General features: G+C 41.5%; 1 protein-coding gene across 1 annotated transcript in view; it reads left to right on the top strand.

Moving 5' to 3' along the window:
• Window positions 1-27,330, top strand: part of LOC124550003 (sodium-dependent dopamine transporter) — a 552,321-nt gene that overhangs the window by 413,210 nt on the left and 111,781 nt on the right. The window contains exons 5-7 of the mRNA XM_047125279.1: window positions 3,504-3,637; window positions 7,228-7,366; window positions 12,561-12,695. Of these exons, the coding sequence (XP_046981235.1) occupies window positions 3,504-3,637; window positions 7,228-7,366; window positions 12,561-12,695 (408 nt within the window). The remainder of the gene's footprint in view (window positions 1-3,503; window positions 3,638-7,227; window positions 7,367-12,560; window positions 12,696-27,330) is intronic.

The raw sequence follows: 27,330 nt of genomic DNA on the forward strand, positions 1-27,330 counted from the left end.
GACGGCTTGACGATATCTTATGCTATTTTTAAGGAGAAGAAACTCATATGCTGACGTTAGAAAAAATTTACATAGCGTGAAATGTGCATTGTAGGGGAACTACATGTACAATGTAACAGATATACTAGTTAGTCATTGATTTTAACAGAAGACGTGTTTTCAGCCATTAGCTGGTGTAGTATAAAGTACATGTAAAACCGATATAAATTGCAAAATAAAGATAAAGTATAACTGGTAAAGGATTGAGTTTGTAATCATCACAAGCTAGAACGTTACATGATTATGACCAAATATACTCACATTACAGTAATGAAACATATAATTAATTACATACAGCAGAACCATTTAGGTTAGCCTAGATGAGTAGCAACAACTTGAGATAAAGTAGAAGCTGATATTAACATTAAAATTTTATTAAAACAGCTTAAGAATACAGGGTAATTTTCCAGTTCAATATTATGTAAAAATCAACATCTATTTCTTTCAGTCACTGTTTATAATGTATATGTTTTACAGATTTTTGGTTGATATCAGGTAATGCAGCACACTTTCTAAACAAATTAGAAGTATTCTGAATATTTTTTGAACCTGCTTAGGGTTATTAAAACATTGCAAAGAAATTGATGCAGTTTTTTTCCAAAATGCTTCCTCAAATTGAGGTACCATTTAATCCAATGTTATACATTTGAAGGAGACCAAATTTTTACCAGATATGTATGACATGATGACTGAAGTACTAGACCTATTTAATCCCACATATCATGTATATTACAAGGACAAAAAAATGTCACATCTTACGTCTTAATTTTTATAATTTTTTCCTAATAAAAATGTTATTTTTTCTATAATTTTGTTGATTCTGCAACAAAGCTTAGGTCTGCTACACAAGTACGGACTGTTGAAAGTTACATAAAAAAATAGAGCAATGTTTTATAAACTTTAGGAAATATTTGTACCTGAATTCTGAGAAATACAACTTGCGGGAAATTGCGAATGAAGATATGAATCCAATTAAACTATGCCTCAGAACATTCCTGGAGCATAGTCTTCATCCTGCAGCATTTATTCATCTTCAAGCTTCCTCTTGGCGTTCCTTTTAGCACTTCTTGCTTCTTTGGTAACTTGAAGAGCGAATCTTTCAGCTTCATGCACCTGTCGTTTGTCACACGCAAGCAATTGATCTTCCATATTAGAGCCACATCTTATGCCTGAATTTCTCAGGACTTCCAACCTTCCTATCAGTCTATCATGGCAACATATCACTGGATCTAGTACACCAGCTTTTAATGTATTTAGTTCTACAAAAACATTATTGGGTAATTTTTCCCATATGCAATGATTCAAACTTTAATTTGTATTCTGAGTGCCCCCATGAAGACATTAACTAAGCAAAAAAGGGTCACTCAGGTCTCTAAAAACTGGTTTTATTTCATTCATAACAGGTTCAGGAAGAGAATGCATATGATGGTGTATTTGACCACTTTCTTTTGCTTTTTGGTAACCACACCAAGAATCCGCTCCTTTAAGACAAAGTCCGTGAACAGGGTGGTCATCTGTGGACAACTTATGAAAGTAGGTGGCCTATACAGCTTTTCTCATTACTGTAACGTCATTCAGAGATGAATTTCGTTTAATAGCCAGTCCATAATAATTCTGAAGAAGGTCTATTTCAGTTTCTGTTAATCTGCCTCGGCCAGACAGAGATTTTCCAGCAGATAGCAACTTTTCTTTCATTTCTCTTCGTCGCTTAATAAATCTAGCACCCATCCTCTTTTGCACATGTCTACAACACTCTAGTTTTATTACCAACGTATCACCATAAACATTGAACTCATTAGCTTTATTCAAAGCTTTAGAGTTCCCATCGCCTAGGTACTTCGTATATCTAACTTTATAAACTGGCACCGACTTCTGAACTGTTTTTAGAGCTCCATCACATTCCATACCTCCACTTTAATCATCATAATTCTTAGAACACTGGTCTTCAATGTGTCCTTCAGTGTTACCATGGCAGGTGCGGCAGCACTTAGATAAGCACTCAACATCAACAACTTTTCCATTCTCCAGAGAAGTAGCACTTATATTGGACAGACAGTGCGCACCATCGAAGATCGTTGCCGAGAACATTAGAGGCACACTCGACTTGGCTACCCCAACACGTCGGCTGTCGCAGAGCACTATTTGTCCGAAAATCACGAAATGGGCTGCCAACATACCAGGGTCTGGGCACAGACATCTAAATATTGGGACAGCGTCGTTAGAGAGGCTATCGAAATTCGTACCAGTGTCGAACTCATCAACCGAGATTGTCGCCACAACCTCAGCAGGGCACGGGAACCAGCATTGAGTCTAATTAAAAAGACGATCAGCAAAGGAAACTAACGGACGACTAGGGAGGACAAGGCAATTACACCGACGCCACCACAGACGCCGACGCCAGGGTCTCACCGACCACTGACGTGCGGGCGCAGACCGCGGAGAGAACGCCTCACGAGGGGAGGGGATTTAAGACGGCCGCCAGCCCTCAGGAGTTCAGTTCGTCAGCGCACCTGACGATGGCGACATGTCTGATTGCCGAAATATTGTGCCCGGTGGACACTATGGACCGGCAGTCCACCCGTGGTCTCTTCGAGCAATACATAACTTGTGTTTACAACAAGCCGTCGCAAGCGATGGGCGACATGCAGTAAGTCAGAGTCCTTTGCTATATAGAATGTTCATGCAAGTTTGTCACACAGTTTGTGGATCACTAATAACTACTATCGTAGCACTCTCTGCTACGCCTGTCCGAATACTGAGCGGCTGAGGTTGCAGGAGCGGCGCTTCTGGTAGAGGCCGCTCTTGCCGTGGTGCGGTCCTAATCAGCGCACCATTGGGCAACGTCCTTTCACCGCCTTCTTTGCTCTTGCTATCTTCGTCTTCGTTCCGGCGCTTATGGCTACGCCAGAACAATCTTCTAACAAAGAAACAGCACTCAAATGTGATTTCTTAATGATAAATCCGATGCATTATTTTCCTTGTGTACGGAACGTAGATGGCGTTATTCCCATCGACTTTCTGCAATTGCCCTGAATAGCTGATCACATGCATATCGAAGGATGTAATACGCTTAATGTCAATATTACACGTGTTGAATACTGTCTGCGTGGCGTTGAAATTTTAGACACCAGCAAAGTAGCTAGAAAACTGCAATCAACATTTGAAAAATTTCCCTGTCCTCCATTGCCCCTGATGAAGAGGTCTGGGACAACCTAATTCGCCACCTTCACTGTGTTATTCCTCTGATAGACATCCTTCCACAGTTGTGGAAAATACTGCAGATGGAATGGCTCCAGTCTCTCAATGGGACCCATTATGGACTCGGCGAATCACTTATAGCTCTGCTGGCTGCTGTGCGTGACGCATATGGCGTTTCCTTGAAATACTAGCATGTGGTCTAATACTAGGACTGCAAAGTAGAGATGCTGCCCTGTGCAGTGAAGTGACGGCGCCTGTGCCCGCAGCTGGACCTGAACGCGCTGCCCGAGCACAACTCCAGCCACGCCCTGCCTTTCCGAGAGGACGCCGCAGATTCCAGCAATGGCAGCGCGGCCATCACCGGCATTAGGTACACCTCCGCCGCATCTGAGTACTTCAAGTGAGTATCCAGCAACCTCACAGACGTACTATCCACGGCGAAATGCATGTTATTTTCGCTACTAGTACACGTAATCCGTTGCAGAACCTCTGGTAGTAGTGTTCTAAAATCGTAGTTGTAAGCAACAGTGACGACGAAAATTTAAGTCTGGCATGAAGGCAGGCTAAGACAGACAAACTGTTACACAAATTGAAAGACACAATAGAACATAGACAGTCAAGCCACGAAATACCGACGATAAGTAAATGGGCGGAAGAAAAAAAATCTGTTACAATGAGCACAGTTTCTCACACAATACCCATGGATGATACACCATCCGATCAAAAGTATACAAAAAAACCCATGTGATGCATAACTGACCACTAAATGTCAGAAGAGGTGAGCCCACCAGTATAAAAAGAGGCCAGGAGCATTGTGTTATCAGAAGAGAAGCAGTAACAGCCAAATGGGTCGATAAGGAGAACTCACTGACTTCGTACGTGGACTAGTCTTTGGATGTCTACATCATCGTTCATAATCCACAAGCCTCCGTATGGTGCAAGTCGGAGGGTACCTTATACCTCTGATAATCCTTTCCTTTCCTGTTTCACTCGCAAATACAGCGAGACAAAAACAACTGTCCATATGTTCTGACCGCCAATTCGCAGTTTTTCACAAAACACATCTTTTATTGATATAAGCTCACAAGGTTGACGATTGAACAACAAACGAAAGGTAACAATATCGATGTCAGTAAAAGTCTCCTAATGGAGGCAAACAAAAGTGCACTTCTAATTTTACACAAAGGTTCGTGCTAACACACACACACACACACACACACACACACACACACACACACACACACTAGTAACAGTCCAATACAGAGACGAAGACGTAATCTTCAACGGTCGCAGTACAGGAGGTCGGCATCCGGCGTGAACTGAACTTTGGGGCTGGTTCTAACCCCTAAATATCTGTCTCCAGCCAATCAGGTTTTGGCGTAGTGATACTTCCTGCAGGCCGTGGCTCGAGCTCCCCCTGCAGGAAGTAGTGCTCGGAATGTCTGTTTCCATTATCTTGTATGTAAATAGTCGTTGCTTACCATGGTGCTTTTGTTATGCCTTGGCAATAGACAACCTCGTCCTCTGTGGCGTAATATGGGTTGCCAGCCCTCAGGGTCTACCTAGGCTCTGACATAACAATATTCTTCTTCAAGAACCCGAATTTCTGTTATCTTCGTGGTCCTCGAAATCTACTTTGGTGGCAGTAGACCCGTCTGCAGACAATTTCCTGGCAAAGGTCCCGAGTTCGAGTCTCGGTCGGGCACACAGTTTTAATCTGCCAGGAAGTTTCATATCAGCGCACACTCCACTGCAGAGTGAAAATCTCATTCTGGAATTTCTGTATGGTGCGAAAGGTGGCAATTGGCACTAAAGAAAGAAAAGTGCGAGGTCATCCACATGGGTACTAAAAGAAATCGGATAAATTTTGGGTATACGATAAATCTCACGAATCTGAGGGCTTTCATTTGGACTAAATACCTAGGAATTACAATTACGAGCAACTTAAATTGGAAAGACCACATAGATAATATTTGGGGAAGGCAAAACGAAGACTGCGCTTTGTTGACAGAACACTTAGAAGATGAGACAAACCCACTAAAGAGACAGCCTACACTACACTTGTGCGTCCTCTGCTGGAATATTGCTGCGCGGTGTGGGGTCCTTACCAGGTAGGTTTGTCGGAGGACATCGAAAAAGTGCAAAGAAGGGCAGCTCGTTTCGTGTTATGGCGCAATAGGGGTGACAGTGTCACTGAAATGATACGCGAGTTGGGGTGGCAGTCACTGAAACAAAGGCGGTTGTCTTAGCGGCGAGATCTATTTACGAAATTTCAATCACCAACTTTCTCTTCCGGATGCGTAAATATTTTGTTGACATCCACCTGCGTAGAGAGAAATGATCATCATAATAGCCGGTCGGAGTGGCCGAGCGGTTCTAGGCGCTTCAGTTTGGAACCGCTACGGTCGCAGGTTCGAATCCTGCCTCGGGCATGGATGTGTGGGATGTCCTTAGATTAGTTATGTTCAAGTAGTTCTAAGTTCTAGTGGACTGACGACCTCAGATGTTAAGTCCCATAGTGCTCAGAGCCATTTGAACCATTCAAATTTGGCGCCAAACTCACTGGTGAACATATGAACACTGACTGGGCTGGAACACGCAATAACCACCATTACAATGTGCTTTGGTCAAGTGTAAAGAGCTTTTTATGACCAAATTTCTGAAAATATGTGTTATATTTACGTATACTTCACAAAACCCTATCAGGATGCTGAGAAAAAAGGTCTTTACACAAAAAACGTAATTAAAAACGAATATATGCCAGAAATATCGCGACATACTAATTTACGTTTAAAGCATAAAATGATAGGTTAACTCCCAACAAAGTTTCTCATCAACATCGTTTGGGTGCGGATGACAAGCAACCAGTACGAAATAACACACAAGTGGTCCTGCAAAACCATGCAGATCGAATGTAAAGGTGTTAACCAACAGAAACAATTAGTTGTTATAAGATATTATTTCCATAGTTTTGTAATCATTTAGTAAAAATATTCACATTACAGGTTAAATAAAACAGAAACCGACGAATGATGGCACAGAGGTGCTGAAATATGTTTGGAAACTTCGAAAAAAATGGTGTTTTGCATAACTGGCGGATCTTACATCCAACAATTTTAGCTGCAAACACGAAGGATACAAGAGCTACAAATCCAGATGATGAATATTTGGCGTTTGTGTACGATGCATGTGCTATCACAAATAAATTCTTTCGTTTGATGAAGTGTTAAGATTCAGTTCCAGAACTATCGACATTTTAAGTACAAGAATTGTCTTTGAGCTCCTAATTTGCAGAATAAAACTGGATACTTACAATTAGTTGAAAGTTGCATAAACAAGAAATAGAAGTCAGATTAAACTTCATACAAAAGAATCATATGAACTTACCAATCAGCCATTACACACAACCTGCGGGTAGAAAACACGACTGTGGTATCGAGTATGCTAGTTGACTGCATGTCGATCAACAAAATTAGCGTTATCCCACTCTGCCATGTTATAGCGAGTGACAGGTAGAAGACGTACTCTCACATTTTCGATACTGAAATATGCATATGTTAACAATATACATTATTATTATTATTATTTATAAAATGAGCATGCTTGCTATTATTGGAATTTAATTGTATAATATTTTATTTATAAAAAAAATGTGAAAATCTTTGAACAGTCTGTTGTTGATAAGCAAGTAACATGGGCTCGAGTCGCGGTATGGCACGAACTGGCAGCTGTGAAAACATTTTTATGTTTTGTATCCGGTTAGTGGTTACATTTAGTGCCTGGCCTTGTTGAGAATATGTTATACAGTTTGCAATCAACGCCAGTCATTTATTATGAAGCATCAGTGTGACCATAAGCTACATTCAGAAGTTGTGCAAATGGCATCATTGATAGTTTATAGTTACTTGGCAGCCTGTTACATCAAGTAACTTTGCAACTGTGGCGGTAGCTATAAACAGCGCTAATAAACTATCTTTGATTTTGTTGCAGTCGCGCCATTCTAGAACTGCACGAGAGCGGAGGACTGCATGACCTGGGACAGATCAAGTGGGACATCGCGCTCTGCCTGCTCGCTGTGTACTTCATCTGCTACCTGAGTCTCTGGAAGGGCATCTCCACGTCAGGCAAGGTAAGGAGGCCACAGCGGCACTGTGTCATTTACTTTTAACCTGCATGTGGCAGTGATGATCACCGTTATTACAAAATATAGTGTGCTATAGTCGAACTGTCAATGTGGCACTTCTTGTTGACGTGCAAAGTTGTATTTGAATCCAGTTAATATACATTGTAAGTAGGCTGTTTAGGTTTTTATGTTGGTAACGCTATGTAGTGCTATGTACGAAAATCGCTGACTGCGCTGTGTGCAGTCTGTGGCTGGTTGCACTCATTGTTGGATTATTCGATAGTGTAGCGCTGGGCAGTTGGATGTGAACAGCGCGTAGCGTTGGGTAGTTGGAAGTGAGCCGCCAGCAGTGGCGGATGTGGGGGGAGAGATGCCTGAGTTTTGAGAGGTTACTTTGAGCGGGCGATCTGGACGTGTGTCCGTCAGAAAAAGGAAATTTATGCAATTGGATGTCACAGAGTCATATATATATATATATATATATATATATAAAATGACTTTTGAACGCTATTAAGGTCAATACATTGTTTGTTCTCTATCAATCTTTCATTTGCTAACTATGCCTATCAGTAGTTAGTGCTTCAGTAGTTGGAATCTTTAATTTAGCTGGCAGTATTGGCGCTGGCTGTATTGCAGTAGTTAGAGTAACGAAGATTTTTGTGAGGTAAGTGATTCATGAAAGGTATAAGTTATTGGTAGTCAGGGCCATTCTTCTGTAGGGATTATTGAAAGTCAGATTGCGTTGCGCTAAAAATATTGTGTCAGTTTAGTGGTGATCAGAATAAGTAAAGAGAAAACTGTCTGAGTACGTTGAGTTTTGCTCAGCTGTTTGAAAATCAAATAACGTAAGAGTTTTTCCAACACTGTCATTCTTTATATACGAAGGGGAAGTTTGAATATTTTCGTTTCTGCCACTTACCTAAATTATAGGCAAAATATACACTGTTTTCCACGTACGATAAATCTCCACATAAAACTAAAATGTACAAATTTAACGCTCCAGGAATCTGAGAACTAAACTACAGGTTTAGGCATCAACAAGCTGACATTGCAGGTACGGGGCGAGCCAACTAAAACAAGCAACACCAAATATACGCAGATGCGTTTTTCGCAATATTACAGCTCAGGCCTATGATGTAAGAAATTTTCTGACATCCGAAAGTAAATGTTAACGTTTATAGGTCATGAACTATGATCTCGATTTTATCTTTAAAGAAACTGTATTTTTTCTGTGCCACAGAAAAGAGCCTTCGGAGACTTCATCGAAGTAACATTTATAGAATTTGATCAAATAGTAACAAGAGGACAGCATCGGAAAGTATTGTTCCACGTTCAGGAGCAGAAGTCTCACGACGTTGCCCAGGGGCACCACATGTAAGCAAATATACAAATCTAACGCACCAGGAATCCGAGAATTAAATTGCAGGCTTAGGCATCAACAAGCTGGCATTGCAGGTACGGGGCGAGCCAACTAAAACAGACCGCACCAAATATATCCAGACGCGGCTGCACTTGTGCGTCTGTGCGCTAGAAGTCCATCAGTCGGTTTCTGCTGTTGTAGCCAAAGGATAACTCGAATGTGAGGTGAATTAGACTTTCACAGCATTAGGACAGTCAAAAAGTCTTTCTTTCCGTTTATAGCGAAAGTCTACAAACTATTAGAGCAGCGCTGAGATTTTATGCTGAAAGAGCTTTCGAGGAGGACTTAAGCAACATAAAATCTTTGCAAATATTATTAAAAATTTTCAAGAAATTGGAAGTGTGAGGGATAAAATACGTCAATGAAAAACAACTGGAAGCTATGACAGAAATGAAAGTAACATGTCGCTACGAGGCAACCTGAATGAGCGAGTGAAGTCTAACAGAGGAATGTTCTGCGAACATTGCATTCCAAACCATTTAATTTTTTCCATATTTCGCTTCATAACAGCTTAATGGCAATTACTTTCAAAATCGGTTACTGTCCTCCAAATGGTGTCTACGAAAACAGTAGATTGCTGTGGCGTGCCTATGTAAGACTTTGTTAACAGATGAACATCGTTTACAAAGAAGGGGCGAACGAATCTTTGCAAAATGCACTACTGCTCAGGCGAAAATCCACGCTTGATGAGAGAATTGGGCAAACAAGAACCTTTGTCTGCTGATGAATGGAGCGCGCTTTCTATTGATGGCATGATTCGTCCCTGTTTTATTGATGGAACTCTAAAAGTGCAACTATTTACAGTTTCCAAGAGGCGCACTATATGATCAAAAATATCGGGACATCTATTAATGGACATTAATATGAGCCGTGTCCACCTTTCGCCTTTATAACGGCTTGAACTCTGCTGGGTACACAAGTTTTATCTTCTCCATTGTCGTTCTGGAATAGTATTATCAACAAGGCCGCATGCATCCATACAGGAGACAACCTTATCAACAGGCGTCCTGAATTTCAAGTAAAGCTTGTCTTGAATCCGGCAGTGGCTGCGATTAAATTAACGGGAAAAACAAGAACCTTCGATCTTGAACTCGACGCAGCGCATTGCAGAGAGTTAATTCAGCTTTTAGCCACACAGAGTCCAGCGGCACTGTCATTGCCCTCAGTGCATGCGAGTAAGGCCTCTCTTCGAATCCCGGCGGGGTCACTGTGAACGCTACTTCCGTCCAACTCTGAGTACGTCCCCGTGTATTCATAATTTCTGCTTGTGGTTCCAGTTCGACGCCGCTGTGAGAGTATCACTATTGCATCTTGCAGCAGTGACGACAGCAACTATCACCATGCTGGACAGATGTTTCGACGAAATATTAAGGGACTTGCAGAATGTTACCTGGCAGAAAACATGGGAAGTGTATTTGCACCTTCAGACATGTTTATCTTGTTGAATTAGTACATAAAACATAAAAATTAAAGCCGAGATAGGCACAGTCAAAACTTGTACAACAAAACAGACTGTTTGATAAACAAACACAAATGATCCAGGGATTGTTTCAAATCTTGTAAACTGAATCACTTTGTTCTTCACTGTGATAACGTCACAGTGAGTCCTATCTCTCAGTCTCGTACAACAGATAATCACATTTAAAAAAATGTACGCCATTATCGTGCATACGTTGAGTCTGAGGGTCTACATCTACATTTATACTCCGCAAGCCACCCAACGGTGTGTGCCGGAGGGCACTTTACGTGCCACTGTCATTACCTCCCTTTCCTGTTCCAGTCGCGTATGGTTCGCGGGAAGAACGACTGTCTGAAAGCCTCCGTGCGCGCTCTAATCTCTCTAATTTTACATTCGTGATCTCCTCGGGAGGTATAAGTAGGGGGAAGCAATATATTCGATACCTCATCCAGAAACGCACCCTCTCGAAACCTGGCGAGCAAGCTACACCGCGATGCAGAGCGCGTCTCTTGCAGAGTCTGCCACTTGAGTTTATTAAACATCTCCGTAACGCTGTCACGGTTACCAAATAACCCTGTTACGAAACGCGCCGCTCTTCTTTGGATCTTCTCTATCTCCTCCGTCAACCCGATCTGGTACGGATCCCACACTGATGAGCAATACTCAAGTATAGGTCGAACGAGTGTTTTGTAAGCCACCTCCTTTTTTGATGGACTACATTTTCTAAGCACTCTCCTAACGAATCTCAACCTGGTACCCGACTTACCAACAACTAATTTTATATGATCATTCCACTTCAAATCGTTCCGCACGCATACTCCCAGATATTTTACAGAAGTAACTGCTACCAGTGTTTGTTCCGCTATCATATAATCATACAATAAAGGATCCTTCTTTCTATGTATTCGCAATACATTACATTTGTCTATGTTAAGGGTCAGTTGCCACTCCCTGCACCAAGTGCCTATCCGCTGCAGATCTTCCTGCATTTCGCTACAATTTTCTAATGCTGCAACTTCTCTGTATACTACAGCATCATCCGCAAAAAGCCGCATGGGACTTCCGACACTATCTACTAGGTCATTTATATATATTGTGAAAAGCAATGGTCCCATTTGAACAATTGTTTAGGCTGTTACTATAACATGTAAGTTGTTCATGTGCATAAAAAACTAAATATTCATTGCCGGATAGTAGTGCCTTATATCAAAGTACTGTTTCTTTTAAATTCTGCCCACTATAAATCGTTTTTTGAAAGCCTGCGACCCACATCGAAAACATTACGAAAAAATGGTATAATACCAAGAAATACACACTTGAAAATGGGAATCAATTCCCGAAACGCGTCGTGTGAAACGTAAACAAAAAAATCATCACTGGTAGCAGAAAGTTATTTTTGAACAAACTCAAAGTGCTGTCTCTTTATAAACCTGTACCATACGTATAATTTTTACCCTAAAACTTTGGAATATCTTCTAGTATTATAGTGTTACTGTGTATTATACTGTAAAGTGCTACATTAATTTTAAGAGTTTTTATGAAGAAACAAGCCACTAAGGCAACAACGCAGACGACTGTGAATTGTTTTTCAAGGTAACGCCACCAACGTCAATGCAGAAACTTAAGTTGTTTATAAACACGTGCCTCGCACCCACTACCCGTTATAGACATCATGCCACCCGAAAAATTCGCACACATTTAAGACCATTGGTTACTTGTCTCAAATTAGTTAGTTAAGGATCCTCTACCGTCCGTGTTATTTTGATTCTAAATCTTTAGGGCATCCTTAATGGTCTTTCAGAAGGTTAAGTCATTTCATAAGATTGCATCTAAATAAAATCCTCATCCTTGATGTGCTCGTATATTCAACAGACCCATCATCACTAAATCCTTTGAATATGACTCACGTAATTTAAAATAATGAATCGATGGTTCTCTGCAGCCGTAGGTCGTTCAGCGAATTTTGGCCCCCTTAGTAGTCTATTTCGACTGCTGTGGGTAGTAAACATTTCTGTCGCTCATGCGCAGTTTTTACACAGGTTATATAAATGCTTGGGTGATGTTATAAAATAACACCACATTTCCAGTTCAGCACGATGTTTCTTCACTGACGACGCTGTAACAGTGTGTTTAATGTGTTGCACATTCTACTATCGCCTTCTCCTTTTCTTATTAACGAACATACGAAGACAGTTTCACAGATGGTATTATTTGCTTGTGTTGACTGTCTCAGAAAGCGTTACGTGTGCGGAGGGTAATACTGCCCTTCAACACGCCATTTCTAGGAAGTGAAACACCCGAAACATTGTTCTGCGTTGCAGGTGGTGTGGTTCACTGCGCTGTTCCCGTACGCCGTGCTGCTGATCCTGCTAGTGCGAGGCGTGACGCTGCCAGGGTCAGCCGAGGGCATCCGCTACTACCTCAGCCCCAACTTCGCAGCTATCAGAAGCGCCGAGGTGAGTGCGAGCTCTGGCCTCTGCTTCCAGCTGCACTATTCTCTACCACCTGGACTTACCAGCTATCACCTCGACATCATCATCGCAGCCATTAGCAACCCCGAGGCGACAGCCAACTCTGACCTTGCATTCCCGTTAAGTACACACCACTACCTCAGTCCTAACTTCACAGCTATCACAAGCAACACTACTCTGTATCCCCTGTGCTTATGCACTACATCAGCATCAATATCGCAGCCATTAGAAACACCTAGGTGATAGCCAGCTCTGACATCTTCTTATGTATGCACTACCACCTCATCCCCAACTTCACAGCTCTACACTCCCCTTTCCAACATCGCTATGCTGTATCACTTGATTTTGCCTACAACTAAGCCCCAACCCCACAGTCAACAGAAGTGCTGAGGTACATACCAGATTAAACCTCTCCATTCCACCATCACTATTCGAGGATTACAAGCTACCATCTCAGTCCCAGCTTCACATCATAAGTATCAATATTCTGTGTTACCTAGGTGTACTCGCTACCACCTTAGTTTAAACTTTGCAGCTGTCAGAATTGCCAAGGTATGTTCTAGCTCTGGCCTCTCCTTACCAGAACCAGTACTGTGTACCGCCGGGGCTTACCTGCTACCAACTCGTCCCCAACTTCGCAGCCATAAGGAGTGCTGACCACTCTTCACCAGCGTCACTATTCTGTACCGACTAAGTTTATCCCCTGTTACTTCAGCCTTGGCTGCCCAAACATCAAAAGCTGTAAAATACTGAACAGTAGGGATGCAAATTTTAAAAAAATATTGATACATGTTGTGTCGATAAATATTATGAATATCGATATTTTTGCAATAAGAATATCTGTATATTAATATAAAGATTTTTTCGCAGCATAAGCGAGAGGAATCTTGGGAGTGAAACACTTCTGATATGTTCCCGAAACACTGTACTTATCACATAAATTTCAGACAACAAGAGTCCATTTTCCATTAAATAGCCGTGCAGTATTGCACGTTACTTTCACAGTGAGTCTACCTTTTCTTGATCCAGGCGCTCAGAGAATAAGGAGAGCGCACTTTCTGTCTCATAGGTATGAGCGGGAAGTGGTAATTTGCAACATTCACGTACAGTTCTGTCACTAAAGATCTACCTCTCGCACCTCGTACCTATCATTTGCAATGGTAGAAATGACAAATGGAAGTAACAGACTTTCATGAATAGTCAGTATAGATACATTCATCCCAAATCTGGTGCTCATTCGCAAAACTGCATATGAAATTAAATTAAGTAAGTAGTATACTGTTACAGTTCAAAGATTGGTAGTTGCAGGTTGGGGAAGAAATCTGCCAGTAAGAACCATAGTGCCTAAGAGTCAAGAAAAGACAGATAAAAAATATCACTTTCAATATCTAGTTTCTAGTATCGATTAAAGGACTTATCGACAATACGGATATCGACGGAATATTTGCAGTACCTATGTAAAAGCATCGATATTTTGATATATCGACATTTTAACAGAATCCCTACTTAACAGCTCAGGGCTCTCCTTCCCAGCATCAATATTCTGCAACATCGGGACCTAGCGCCGGTATCAGTTTCTGCCACAACAACAATGTTGTTCAGACAGAAAGCACTAATACAAATTATTTGAGAGGCATTTTAGTTATGACCTCAGAAAACGATAAGTCTGTGACAAATGAGCATTCTCAAGGCAAAAGTGGGCCTATCTGAGGCAGCTGAAAAGATTTATTTAGGTATTAGATTTTGCTCCGCGGAGGAGGAGAAGGTGAGTAAGTGGACCTTCAGAGATCGTCGACCACGATAGATACTGATCACTTATTTAGGTTCGTTAAGAATGTAAACATTCTAAACATCTGATAAATCCCTGATTGTACAGTAGGTCATTACTAGAACAGCCCGTTCGATCTAGAGAATGAAATAGAAATATGGAAGATCCCACTGACATCAAAGTTATTAAAAACAGAATACGAGGTCAGTTGCTCAGGGTGACAAAGAAAATCGAAAAACAACGGTATTGAACTTTTTCAGGAACCATCTATGCCTGCCTGAAATCCATACGTATTACAAAAATGGATATATGTTTGTGTGTATGTATGTATGTATTTTCCACGTTTTCTCCTAAACCACTGGACAGATATCAACCAGACCTAGTACACATATCCTTTAATGTCAGGTAGCACATGCTGCGGGGATAAGAACCACCTACGTGTCATAGTTCAGGAGAAATAACTTAATAAACAATGAGATTAGTGACGTTTAATTATATTACTTCTGTGCTAATAACTGTATTTGCAAACACATTTCGCTGACAGTATCCACATATGCCGCTGAAGTGCGGATAGGCACTTGGTGCAGGGAGTGGCAACTGACCCTTAACATAGACAAATGTAATGTATTGCGAATACATAGAAAGAAGGATCCTTTATTGTATGATTATATGATAGCGGAACAAACACTGGTAGCAGTTACTTCTGTAAAATATCTGGGAGTATGCGTGCGGAACGATTTGAAGTGGAATGATCATATAAATTTAATTGTTGGTAAGGCGGGTACCAGGTTGAGATTCATTGGGAGAGTCCTTAGAAAATGTAGTCCATCAACAAAGGAGGTGGCTTACAAAACACTCGTTCGACCTATACTTGAGTATTGCTCATCAGTGTGGGATCCGTACCAGATCGGGTTGACGGAGGAGATAGAGAAGATCCAAAGAAGAGCGGCGCGTTTCGTCACAGGGTTATTTGGTAACCATGATAGCGTTACGGAGATGTTTAACAGACTCAAGTGGCAGACTCTGCAAGAGAGGCGTTCTGCATCGCGGTGTAGCTTGCTGTCCAGGTTTCGAGAGGGTGCGTTTCTGGATGAGGTATCGAATATATTGCTTCCCCCTACTTATACCTCCTGAGGAGATCACGAATGTAAAATTAGAGAGATTAGAGCGCACACGGAGGCTTTCAGACAGTCGTTCTTCCCGCGAACCATACGCGGTTGGAACAGGAAAGGGAGGTAATGACAGTGGCACGTAAAGTGCCCTCCGCCACACACCGTTGGGTGGCTTGCGGAGTATAAATGTAGATGTAGATGTAGATGAATGTACCTATACAAAATACGCTGCCCGAAAAAAAATTAGTAGGCCTGGAAAGACGACGTCGATTTTGATCCGATGAAGGCATATGCCACCTGGGGCGTAGTAGAAGTACCGATAATGGTTTCAACGTCGTCCGGCGTAGTAGCGTAGCTACCAGAGCGCCATATGTGTCGACATTTTAAGAGGGAAATCACACAGCCAGAGGACTCAATGTGGTCCAGAAATGTGGAGCAAGCAGGCAGTCATGTGGAATCTCCTCGTGCTTCGTGCAGCCAACAAAGCGAGTTTGAAATGGGGTCAAATTGTGCCTTCCAAAAGGGGGGGATGGTCCTTTCGGAGAATTGCCATAGAAGTTGAACATGCTGCTCAGTTGTGGAACGACAATGGTATCAACAGTCACGTGAATGTTCTCATACCTGAAGACGAATTTCTGAACGTCCAAATAGCACAGACGACCACCAGGAATGTCGTATTATAAGGGCAGCAGTGACAGATCGTACAGCTACCACAGCACAGATACGAGGGCTTGTGATCCCAGATGTGTCAACAAGAATTGTTGCGAACGAGCTATTAGCAGTGGGGATAGGGGCAGGGACGCCTCTAGCTCGTCTCCCATTCATGCCGCAGCAACGACGTGCATGGCCTGACTGATACCTTCAGAGGATCACTTGGAAGATGGAATGACGCGCCGTAGTCTTCAGGGATGAAAGCAGATTCTTCCTGCATGCAAGTGATGGTTGTTTGCGCTTACGACGTAGGTCTGGTGACCGCTGTCTCGTAGAGCGCATTCGTCTGAGACACACTGGCCCCCCCACCTCAGGCCATATGATCTGGGGTGCGATAAGCCACGTCTATCGTTCTACATCTACATCTATACTCCGCGAGCCACCTTACGGTGTGTGGCGGAGGGTACTTATTGTACCACTATCTGATCCCCCCTTCCCTGTTCCATTCACGAATTGTGCGTGGGAAGAACGACTGCTTGTAAGTCTCCGTATTTGCTCTAATTTCTCGGATCTTTTCGTTGTGATCATTACGCGAGATATATGTGGGCGGTAGTAATATGTTGCCCATCTCTTCCCGGAATGTGCTCTCTCGTAATTTCGATAATAAACCTCTCCGTATTGCGTAACGCCTTTCTTGAAGTGTCCGCCACTGGAGCTTGTTTAGCATCTCCGTAACGCTCTCGCGCTGACTAAATGTCCCCATGACGAATCGCGCTGCTTTTCGCTGGATCATGTCTATCTCTTCTATTAATCCAACCTGGTAAGGGTCCCATACTGATGAGCAATACTCAAGAATCGGACGAACAAGCGTTTTGTAAGCTACTTCTTTCGTCGATGAGTCACATTTTCTTAGAATTCTTCCTATGAATCTCAACCTGGCGCCTGCTTTTCCCACTATTTGTTTTATAATAGTTCACTCTCGATGTCTCTGGAAGAGAGGCTAATCGGCGCTCGGTACGTACAGAATTTTGTTACATCCATTCTTTTGCCGTTTCTGTAAGAGGAAGGTGATGTTTGTTCCAACAGGCTAACGCTCACCCACACAACGCCCGTGAAACTAAACGTTCTCTGCAAGACGTGTAGCAACTTCCCTGACTAGCACGATCTCCGGGTTTGTCTTCAATCGAGCACGTATGGGATATAACTGGACGAGATGTGACTCGTATGACTCGTCAACTAACAACTCTTTCGAAACTACGTGAACAGGTCGAGCAGGTGTGGCATAACGTATCCCAGGACAATATTCGGCACGTGTACGATCGACCGGATGCCAGAATCAACGGCGGCACCCCTTGTAGTCTGCACCACGAACTAATATAGGTGTTTCAGCATGGACTGATAACTGGTACCTCAGAACCGCTTATGCTGTTGCTCTGTAATCATTTCATTAATTCTATGTGCGCTGTTGCAATTGAATAACTTGAATGTTTTGGAAACCTCTAAAATGGTGTACTATTTTTTTCCGGCAGTGTACATTATTGTACTACTCATAGTCCAAGAGATATGACGTCATATGCACTGAGACACGAGAAAAATGCCGTATAATACATGAAGTTTTAATGCAGTTATTCTTTGGAAATTTGTGGTAAGGTCTTATGGGACCAAACTGCTTAGGTCATCGGTTCCTAAACCTACACACTATTTAATCTAACTTAAACCAACTTACGCTATGGACAACACACACTCATACCCGAGGGAGAACTCGAACGCCCGACGGGGCGAGCCGCACGGACCGTGACAAGGCGCCTCAGAGCGCGCGGCTACCCCGCGCGGCAGATTATTCTCTACTACTGAGACACTCCTACAGACGAATTAACTTAAGGAAATCCCTGACACCTGGCAGCGGTTTTGAGAGCTTTGCAAGCGAAGTACAAACGGCTGTAGGAGAAAACGAGGGCCTTCTACAGAGCTATGAAAAGAGTTTGCCATAGAGACGTTAATAAAATCGCGTTGTAGACACGCGATGCAGCTTCGCCCGGCGTACAGAAAATGTCCGGACTCATGTTTCTTAGTATGGATACTGTAATTATACATTTGCACTTTGTTGTTGTTGTTGTGGTCTTCAGTCCTGAGACTGGTTTGATGCAGCTCTCCATCCTACTCTATCCTGTGCAAGCTTCTTCATCTCCCAGTACCTACTGCAACCTACATCCTTCTGAATCTGCTTAGTGTATTGATCTCTTGGTCTCCCTCTACGATTTTTACCCTCCACGCTGCCCTCCAATGCTAAATTTGTGATCCCTTGATGCCTCAAAACATGTCCTACCAACCGATCCCTTCTTCTAGTCAAGTTGTGCCACAAACTTCTCTTCTCCCCAATCCTATTCAATACCTCCTCATTAGTTACGTGATCTACCCACCTTATCTTCAGCATTCTTCTGTAGCACCACATTTCGAAAGCTTCTATTCTCTTCTTGTCCGAACTGGTTATCGTCCATGTTTCACTTCCATACATGGCTACACTCCATACAAATACTTTCAGAAACGACTTCCTGACACTTAAATCTATACTCGATGTTAACAAATTTCTCTTCTTCAGAAACGATTTCCTTGCCATTGCCAGTCCACCTTTTATATCCTCTCTACTTCGACCATCATCAGTTATTTTACTCCCTAAATAGCAAAACTCCTTTACTACTTTAAGTGTCTCATTTCCTAATCTAATTCCCTCAGCATCACCCGATTTAATTTGACTACATTCCATTATCCTCGTTTTGCTTTTGTTGATGTTCATCTTATATACTTTATTCAACTAAAAAACGAACGTTTGGCGTCGTTGGCAGGGAGGCCCCTTGCGTGGCAGGTCTGGCCGCCTTGGTGCAGGCGTTATTACAGTCGACGCCACATTGGGCGACCTGCGCGCCGGATGAGGATGAAATGATGATGAAGGCAACACAACACCCAGTCGCTGAGCGGAGGAAAATCGCCGACACAGCCGGGAATCGAACCCGGGCCCGTAGGACGACAATCCGTCACGCAGAAAACTCAGCTATCGGGGCGGACATTATGCAACTTTTCCGTACGAACTGTTTCATATTTTAAAGGTGTTTTCACGAATACAAGGAAACGAAGTTTTTTCGATATTTCACTACAAACACAGTTCATTTTTTTGTTTTCCTTACTAATAGAAAACTGGCGAATTGATTACTCAGGCAATGCAGGTTTGTTCGCTAGAACATTACTACAACGTTAGACAACGTAAATCAGACTGACCGACAGAAGTTTTCAGTCTTGTCCAAAGCACAAGTCCAGTGTGGCAACCACCGCGCCCCTTCATTCATAATGAAATGCTGCGTGCTTAAGGTAGCACATGAAAAGGTGCCATAATATTTAAGTGAGTAGTATTTTAACTTTACGTGTAAGGATTTTTCTGCACTTGTGGTCGCAAAACTATCCCATCGATTGCCATGTGACTCACTAGGACTGGGTCTCCCCAGGGCCGTTTCGTAACCCCTTAGTGTAGCACGTCAGTTATTTGTGACTGATATCAATATTCTGCTGTAGGCAACGTCAGACAAATTGACGTAAATATCACAGATATGAAATCTACCACATTTATCAGAATGTTACTTACACGTGAAACGCTGATTTTAGCGGTTTGGAATCTTTGCCCAACCTCATTGTTGGCAAGAGAGCGCTCACATTATTTGCTATGCCAGTTCACGGACCAGGTTCAAGCTTTCAAAATTATTAGACAATAAGTGTCTGTCACGATGTCAGTCACGTAAGTCTAACGCGGCCATTCTAGGGAAGCATCACATTACAGCACAATGATGGTCGCTTATGACTACATGTCCTGTTAGTTATATTTACTGTTCTAAGATCGAAAGAAGGGTAAAATGCAAACATATCTACTTCTTTCAAGGCTACGAACAAGTTTCAGACTATATGCCAAATGGCCCCAGGATGATCTACTTCCACAACTCGTGAATCCACCGTAGAGCATCTATCTGATGTGGCCTAGCACGAAAATACTGATGTCAGTTACATATGACTGATACGACAGTCAAAAGGGTTAAATATTCCATTTACTGTTATGAGTGACCTAGACCGCTGTTGCTTCGAACCTCCCGTTTAAGAATGTTGTATGACTTCACCTCTAGATTCGCTCATAAAAGAAGGAAATCACCAGCAATATCGTTACTCATAACCTGACTAAGAATTCTGGAATAATATAAGTTACCACAATAATTTTATTTTACATCTAAGGCATATGGTTAACAAAGACGCAGCACACGAAGCCACAGAATAGTCAATGGCTCTGGCCAAAATGGAAGTATTTCGACTAAGAGCCATAATATAATGCAGTCCCTCAAATTCGCAGCAAAAAAGTGTTATTGTGTCGGATACTCGGAAGACGTCACAATGCAAAGTCAATAATTAAGAATCAGAGCAACAACATTTGAACAAATTTACAAGCATCTCACACACGGAACTAGTCAGGGGACGCCGAATATCTCAACTGGTTTCCAACTGATTTTTCTCTGAAATTGTAAAAGTGATGTATGGCTTTTTAGCATCGTTCATTATACAGTAAGGGTATGAAATAAACAAAATCAATTACATAAATAAGCTTGAATAGCCACAGTGATACATATATTACTGATGGACTAGCGCGTGGAAGCTTAGTTGTAACGCTACAGTCGTATCAAACAAATTTGTGGGGACGCTTAAGACAGACTTCTGAGAATTGGACTAAATTGTCTTAAGAAAGACTCAATAGATGAATATTTTATAGATTACTAGTACAACGTACACATTTATGCTACCAGAACTGTTATTATCGCAGTGCCAGATACTACACTTACAATTAGTTATCGTCCGTGAGAAGGAACAGATACCGTACTGCAAAGGAACTTGTTTTGCACCTTATTCAGATGTATTTATTTTAAAAATATATATTTCTTCTCTTACCTTGATCGTCATGATGCTCGACAGTGCTGACCGAATGAACAATGAAATCTGGAGTGCTGAAAATAAAATTACTGACTGTGGAACTCTCTCGAATAAACACAATGTTAATGCGGTACATCAACACGTAATGCGGTGTTATGTGTTATTTATTTCACGGACCTAAAAGCCATCAACAACATACAGTTCGTGAAAATGGCGTCATTATTTACTCGTGAACAATAAAACGATTATGCCCCGATCTTTAAAAAAAATAACGCCATTCGTCCGTGCTTAACCACGAACTACTAAAGATAGTTGCTCGTCAGAGATAAAACACGATTTTCCGGTGCTCTAGAGATTCTGCAAAAGCTCCGGACCCAAGGGGTGAAAAAAGAAGGGAGATGGCACTACAGACTTACTCCGTTGTTTTGAAGCCAGAATGGGTGGGGATCTGCTGCCATCTTAAATAGCGCAAAACATTAGTTGACTACTGTCTACGATTGATTCTCGTTCATTATTTCTGTCGTGTGCAACGACAACTGTTTTGGATACTAAAATTTGCAGCGTTTACGTGAATAACGTAATTTAAGGAAGGTAATTTCGAACCTTTCTCTGTTCTTCAATGCATACTTACTCTAGTAAGACGATACATTTGGCCTCGTTAATTCACCTTGTTTTTTGTTGATATATTTCGAATAACCAAGAAGATAAGGCCGTTGTGGGAAAATGATGCTTTCGTAATGCATTTTATTCCACTTTCATTGTTTTTGTATCGATAGCAAATAAAGCTAGAGCTCCGAAATCAATGCTTATTTGCTTCCTGGTACAGCTTCATGTTCATCACATTTTCAGCTTTCAGCTTGTGTGCACAACATTTTTAATGTTCACGTTTGCAAAAAAAAAAAAGCTTCCTACATGTTTTTTTGCTAGCACATAAACGTGCGCAGTGAGGAAAGAAGCAAGGCATGCCACCGTATGTTGTACATGTCAACAAAGTGAATATTTGTTGACATGTTAAAGAAACAGAAGAGGTATACTACCATGCAATACAGAGTTCCTGTTTTATTAGACTGTCAGTGCATCTCCTCACTTTGAAATCTTACTTATGATGTGGTGTGTAGCCAATAAAGCAGTTTAGTGGATAAAAAAAGATACAATTTTTCTAAACATGTTCTAGCATTGGCAGCTTTATAAATGTGACTAAGAGAGTGTGTGAAACGCTTAAGACCTGTAACTTGTATGAAAGTCATTTTTAAGTAATGATAACCTAGCCAGTGTAAAATGTAGACCTATCTTTCCAATATTAGGCTATTTGCTTCTTTTCCTGGAATATTTCACGCCAATAACTGTCAGTTTTTCAGGAATAACCGAACAAATCACAAATGGAATGCACGTCTAATTTGATCACGTGTTTCATTTTACTTCTGAATTTTATTCGGTTATTTCCAAAGTATATAAGCATATATCACATTTTGTGATATAGCAATAATTAGTTAGTTAATGTTCCATGTATCATTTGCACATAACTCGTAATGATGTGGAGCGAGTCACTTTGTATTAACATTTTTTTTTTTTTTTTTTTTTTTTTTTTTTTGTAACCGTGCCTCCATGTTGAATACTTATTACTTTCGTTTTTGTTTTTAATAAAAGACAGACAGAAGGTTGTAATTCCTACCCATCACCATTTACACTTTACAGCACTAGAAAGTCTTCCGCGGAGATGTGAAAAAGTAACGTTTTCAGTTTTGTTTCAAATCTTACTTTGCTGTCTGTCACGCATTTTATATTAATGGGTAAGCATTGTAAACCCCTGTTTGTGGTACAGACAACGGTAATGTGGCGTAGTGAATGCCATTTTTTCTTCTGGCATTGTAATTATGTACATTATTGTTCCTACTGAAGTGCAGCGGATTATTTACAACAAACTTCATGAGAGAATTGCTATACTGGGAAGCAGATGGATTGCTACTCACGCATCGAGCAGCAGAAAGGCACGATGTAAAGAGTGTTCACATAAGTTTTCAGCCAAATCCTTAAGAAAGGAAGCAAAGCACACACGCGCATTCATACAACCATACACACAGAACTCACACACATGTAACCGCTGTCTCCGGCTGTTTTAGCTAGAACGTTTTAAAAGACGGAGGAAATGTGAACAATGAATTATTATCATCGGGAAGAATTTAGGGCACGAGATGCTGCACCAATAATCAGTACGGTTATGAAGCCGTGTGTAGAGGGGGTACGAGACCGCTGATACAGTGTGACTCGGATGTCTGAGCGTTTGCGATTTTGGAAAGCAATAAAAAACAGAGGAAAGAAGAGGAAGAATGGACACTGAGTAAAGTAAAGCAAATCTAAAGTCAAATGACAGAAATAAAACTACTACAATAACAGTAAAGAGCGCAACCATAATTCATGTATACAAAAGAAAATATTGCTTGAACGGCTCCAGTTATGAAAGAAATGTGAATCCTTTACACTTTATAATACGACCGGATCGATTAATACACCCGTAAACGACACAAACTGGCATTTTTGATGAAACAACTACGTCTCCACACAATCAAAGCACCTAATACGGTCGAAACAGAGCACGGGCACGTCAAAATGGCGTCATGGGGAAGTATCACCACGGTGAACCATGGAGGTTGTTTGTTGTTGTGGTCTTCAGTCCTGAGACTGGTTTGATGCAGCTCTCCATGCTACTCTATCCTGTGCAAGCTTCTTCATCTCCCAGTACCTACTGCAACCTACATCCTTCTGAATCTGCTTAATGTATTCATCTCTTGGTCTCCCTCTACGATTTTTACCCTCAACGCTGCCCTCCAATACTAAACTGGTGATCCCTTGATGCCTCAGAACATGTCCTACCAACCGATCCCTTCTTCTAGTCAAGTTGTGCCACAAACTTCTCTTCTCCCCAATCCTATTCAATACCTCCTCATTAGTTATGTGATCTACCCATCTAATCTTCAGCATTCTTCTGTAGCACCACATTTCAAAAGTTTCTATTCTCTTCTTGTCCAAACTATTTATCGTCCATGTTTCACTTCCACACATGGCTACACTCCATACAAATACTTTCAGAAACGACTTCCTGACACTTAAATCTATACTCGATGTTAACAAATTTCTCTTCTTCAGAAACGCTTTCCTTGCCATTGACAGTCTACATTTTATATCCTCTCTACTTCGACCATCATCAGTTATTTTGCTCCCCAAATAGCGAAACTCATTTACTACTTTCAGTGTCTCATTTCCTAATCTAATTCCCTCAGCATCATCCGACTTAATTCGACTACATTCCATTATCCTCGTTTTGCTTTTGTTGATGTTCATCTTACATCCTCCTTTCAAGACATTATCCATTCCCTTCAACTGCTCTTCCAAGTCCTGTACTGTCTCTGACCGAATTACAATGTCATCGGCGAACCTCAAAGTTTTTATTTCTTCTCCATGGATTTTATTACCTACTCCAAATTTTTCTTTTGTTTCCTTCACTGCTTGCTCAATATACAGATTGAATAACATCGGGGATAGGCTACAACCCTGTCTCATTCCATTTCTAACCACTGCTTCCCTTTCATGTTCCTCAACTCTTGTAACTGCCATCTGGTTTCTGTACAAATTGTAAATAGCCTTTCGCTCCCGGTATTTTACCCTACCACCTTCAGAATTTGAAAAAGAGTATTCCAGTCAACATTGTCAGAAGCTTTCTCTAAGTCTACAAATGATAGAAACGTAGGTGTGCCTTTTCTTAATCTATCTTCTAAGATAATTCGTAGGGTCAGTATTGCCTCATTTGTTCCAGTATTTCTATGGAATCCAAACTGATCTTCCCCGAGGTCAGCTTCTACCAGTTTTTCCATTCGGCTGTAAAGAATTCGTGTTAGTATTTTGCAGCTGTTGCTTATTAAATTGGTAGTTCGGTAATTTTTACATCTGTCAACACCTGTTTCCTTTGGGATTAGAATTATTATCTTTTTCATGAAGTCTGAGGGTATTTCACCTGTCTGGTACATCTTGCTCACCACATGGCAGAGTTTTGTCAAGGCTGGCTTTCCCAAGGCTATCAGTAGTTCTAATGGAATCTTCTATACTCCTGGGGGCCATGTTTCGACTCAGGTCTTTCAGTGCTCTGTCAAATTCACAACGCAATATCATATCTCTCATTTCATCTTCATCTACGTCCTCCTACATTTCCATAATATTGCCCTCAAGTACATCGCCCTTGTATAGACCCTCTATATACTTCTTCCACCTTCCTGCTTTCCCTTCTTTGCTTAGAACTGGTTTTTCAGCTGAGCTCTTGATATTCATAAAGGCGGTTCTCTTTTCTCTAAAGGTCTCTTTAATTTTCCTGTAGGCAGTATCTATCTTACCCCTAGCGATATATGCCTCTACATCCTTACATTTGTCCTCTGTCCATCACTGCTTAGCCATTTTGCACTTCCTGGTTCAAAATGGTTCAAATGGCTCTGAGCACTATGGGACTCAACTGCTGTGGTCATCAGTCCCCTAGAACTTAGAACTAATTAAACCTAACTAACCTAAGGACATCACACACATCCATGCCCGAGGCAGGATTCGAACCTGCGACCGTAGCAGCAGCGCGGCTCCGGACTGGAGCGCCTAGAACCGCACGACCACCGCGGCCGGCTGCACTTCCTGTCGATCTCATTTTTGAGACATTCACTTCCTGTCGATCTCATTTTTGGGACATTTGTATTTCTTTTCGCCTGCTTCATTTACTGCATTTTCATATTTTCTCGTTTCATCAATAAAATTCAACATCTCTTCTGTTACCCAAGGATTTCTACTGGCCCTCGTCTTTTTATCTACTTGATCCTCTGCTGCTTTCACTATTTCATCTCTCAAAGCCATTCTTCCCGTACTGTATTTCCTTCCCCCCTTCTTGTCAATCGTTCCTTAATACTTTCCCTGAAACTCTCCACAACCTCTGGTTCTTTCAGTTTATCCAGGTCCCATCTCCTTCTTCACTCGCCGAGAGGAGACGCGACTTGTAACGATGTTCGTCCCCGTCGGTATGACGTGGAACAGCACCTGTAACATAGCGAGGATGGAATTTTGCTGTCTGCTATTTCGTTGCTATTCCGTTGCTACGTCCTGTTATTAACAACGGTCCGACGTAACTCCAGAAATAACTTATGTTGGAGTAAATGTTTCTTTTTTTTTTTTAACACGCCGTAAACTGGTTTAAACTAATCACTGTCCACTATTCATGTACTCACCTAGTCACTTAAAATGTTTAAAGAGTCAATCAACTTGCATTCATACACATTGTGTTGTCCGTTTAATGAGTTAGGCGACACGTAAGATTTACCTTTTGACTCAGATTTTATTGTTTTTTCTGTAGTTAATTGTTTGTCCCTACAACACACGCACGCCGATATGTCATTCAAGATTAACTTTTGTCCAGTTCAGTAATCGTGACGCTGACGACAACTTTTGACTAATCGGCGTACTTGTCTTTCTTCGTGTCTTCGTTTTATTGTGTCCTACTCAAGACTACGAATTGTTTTTCTGTCGTTGATCCATTGCTCTCAAGGTTTGTAACTGTTCATCAGTACAAAGGCTAAGTCCGATAAACTAATATCACTCAGTTGACGTCTAACACTCGTCTTACTATACCGTCGCGTTGAGAACGGTAAAAATTAACTTTCTTCAGTCGAATGACTGAGGAATCTCTATCTCACGAATTATCAAACTTCCAAAACTGAAACAATCTAATAGCGTTTGCATCCAGACAACTATCGCAAAAGTGCTTTAGAGCGACTCAAGAGCAACTAACTAACTGAACATTTCCGTATCCGAGTTGCATTGTAGTCGTATTGAATTTCTGTTTCGATGCGGCTACAATTCTCTTCCATGGTAAATGTGATCTTTGACTGAATTACCTTCTTGGATTTAACCTTCGTTCATCTGATTTTGAATTTATTCTATAGATGTTTGATAAAGCAATTATGATAATCCTTTCCATTTATCTCCCCTTTTTGTATACTACTCTCAGTATTTAAATGATAGAGGTGCTACTCAAAATATTACCAGTGTAGATTTTATCGTCAATAGTTGCCGTCACTGACAAGATGACTCACTTCCCTACTTTAAGTTT

Source organism: Schistocerca americana, chromosome 1 (assembly GCF_021461395.2).
Source record: "Schistocerca americana isolate TAMUIC-IGC-003095 chromosome 1, iqSchAmer2.1, whole genome shotgun sequence".
Lineage (NCBI taxonomy): Eukaryota > Metazoa > Arthropoda > Insecta > Orthoptera > Acrididae > Schistocerca > Schistocerca americana.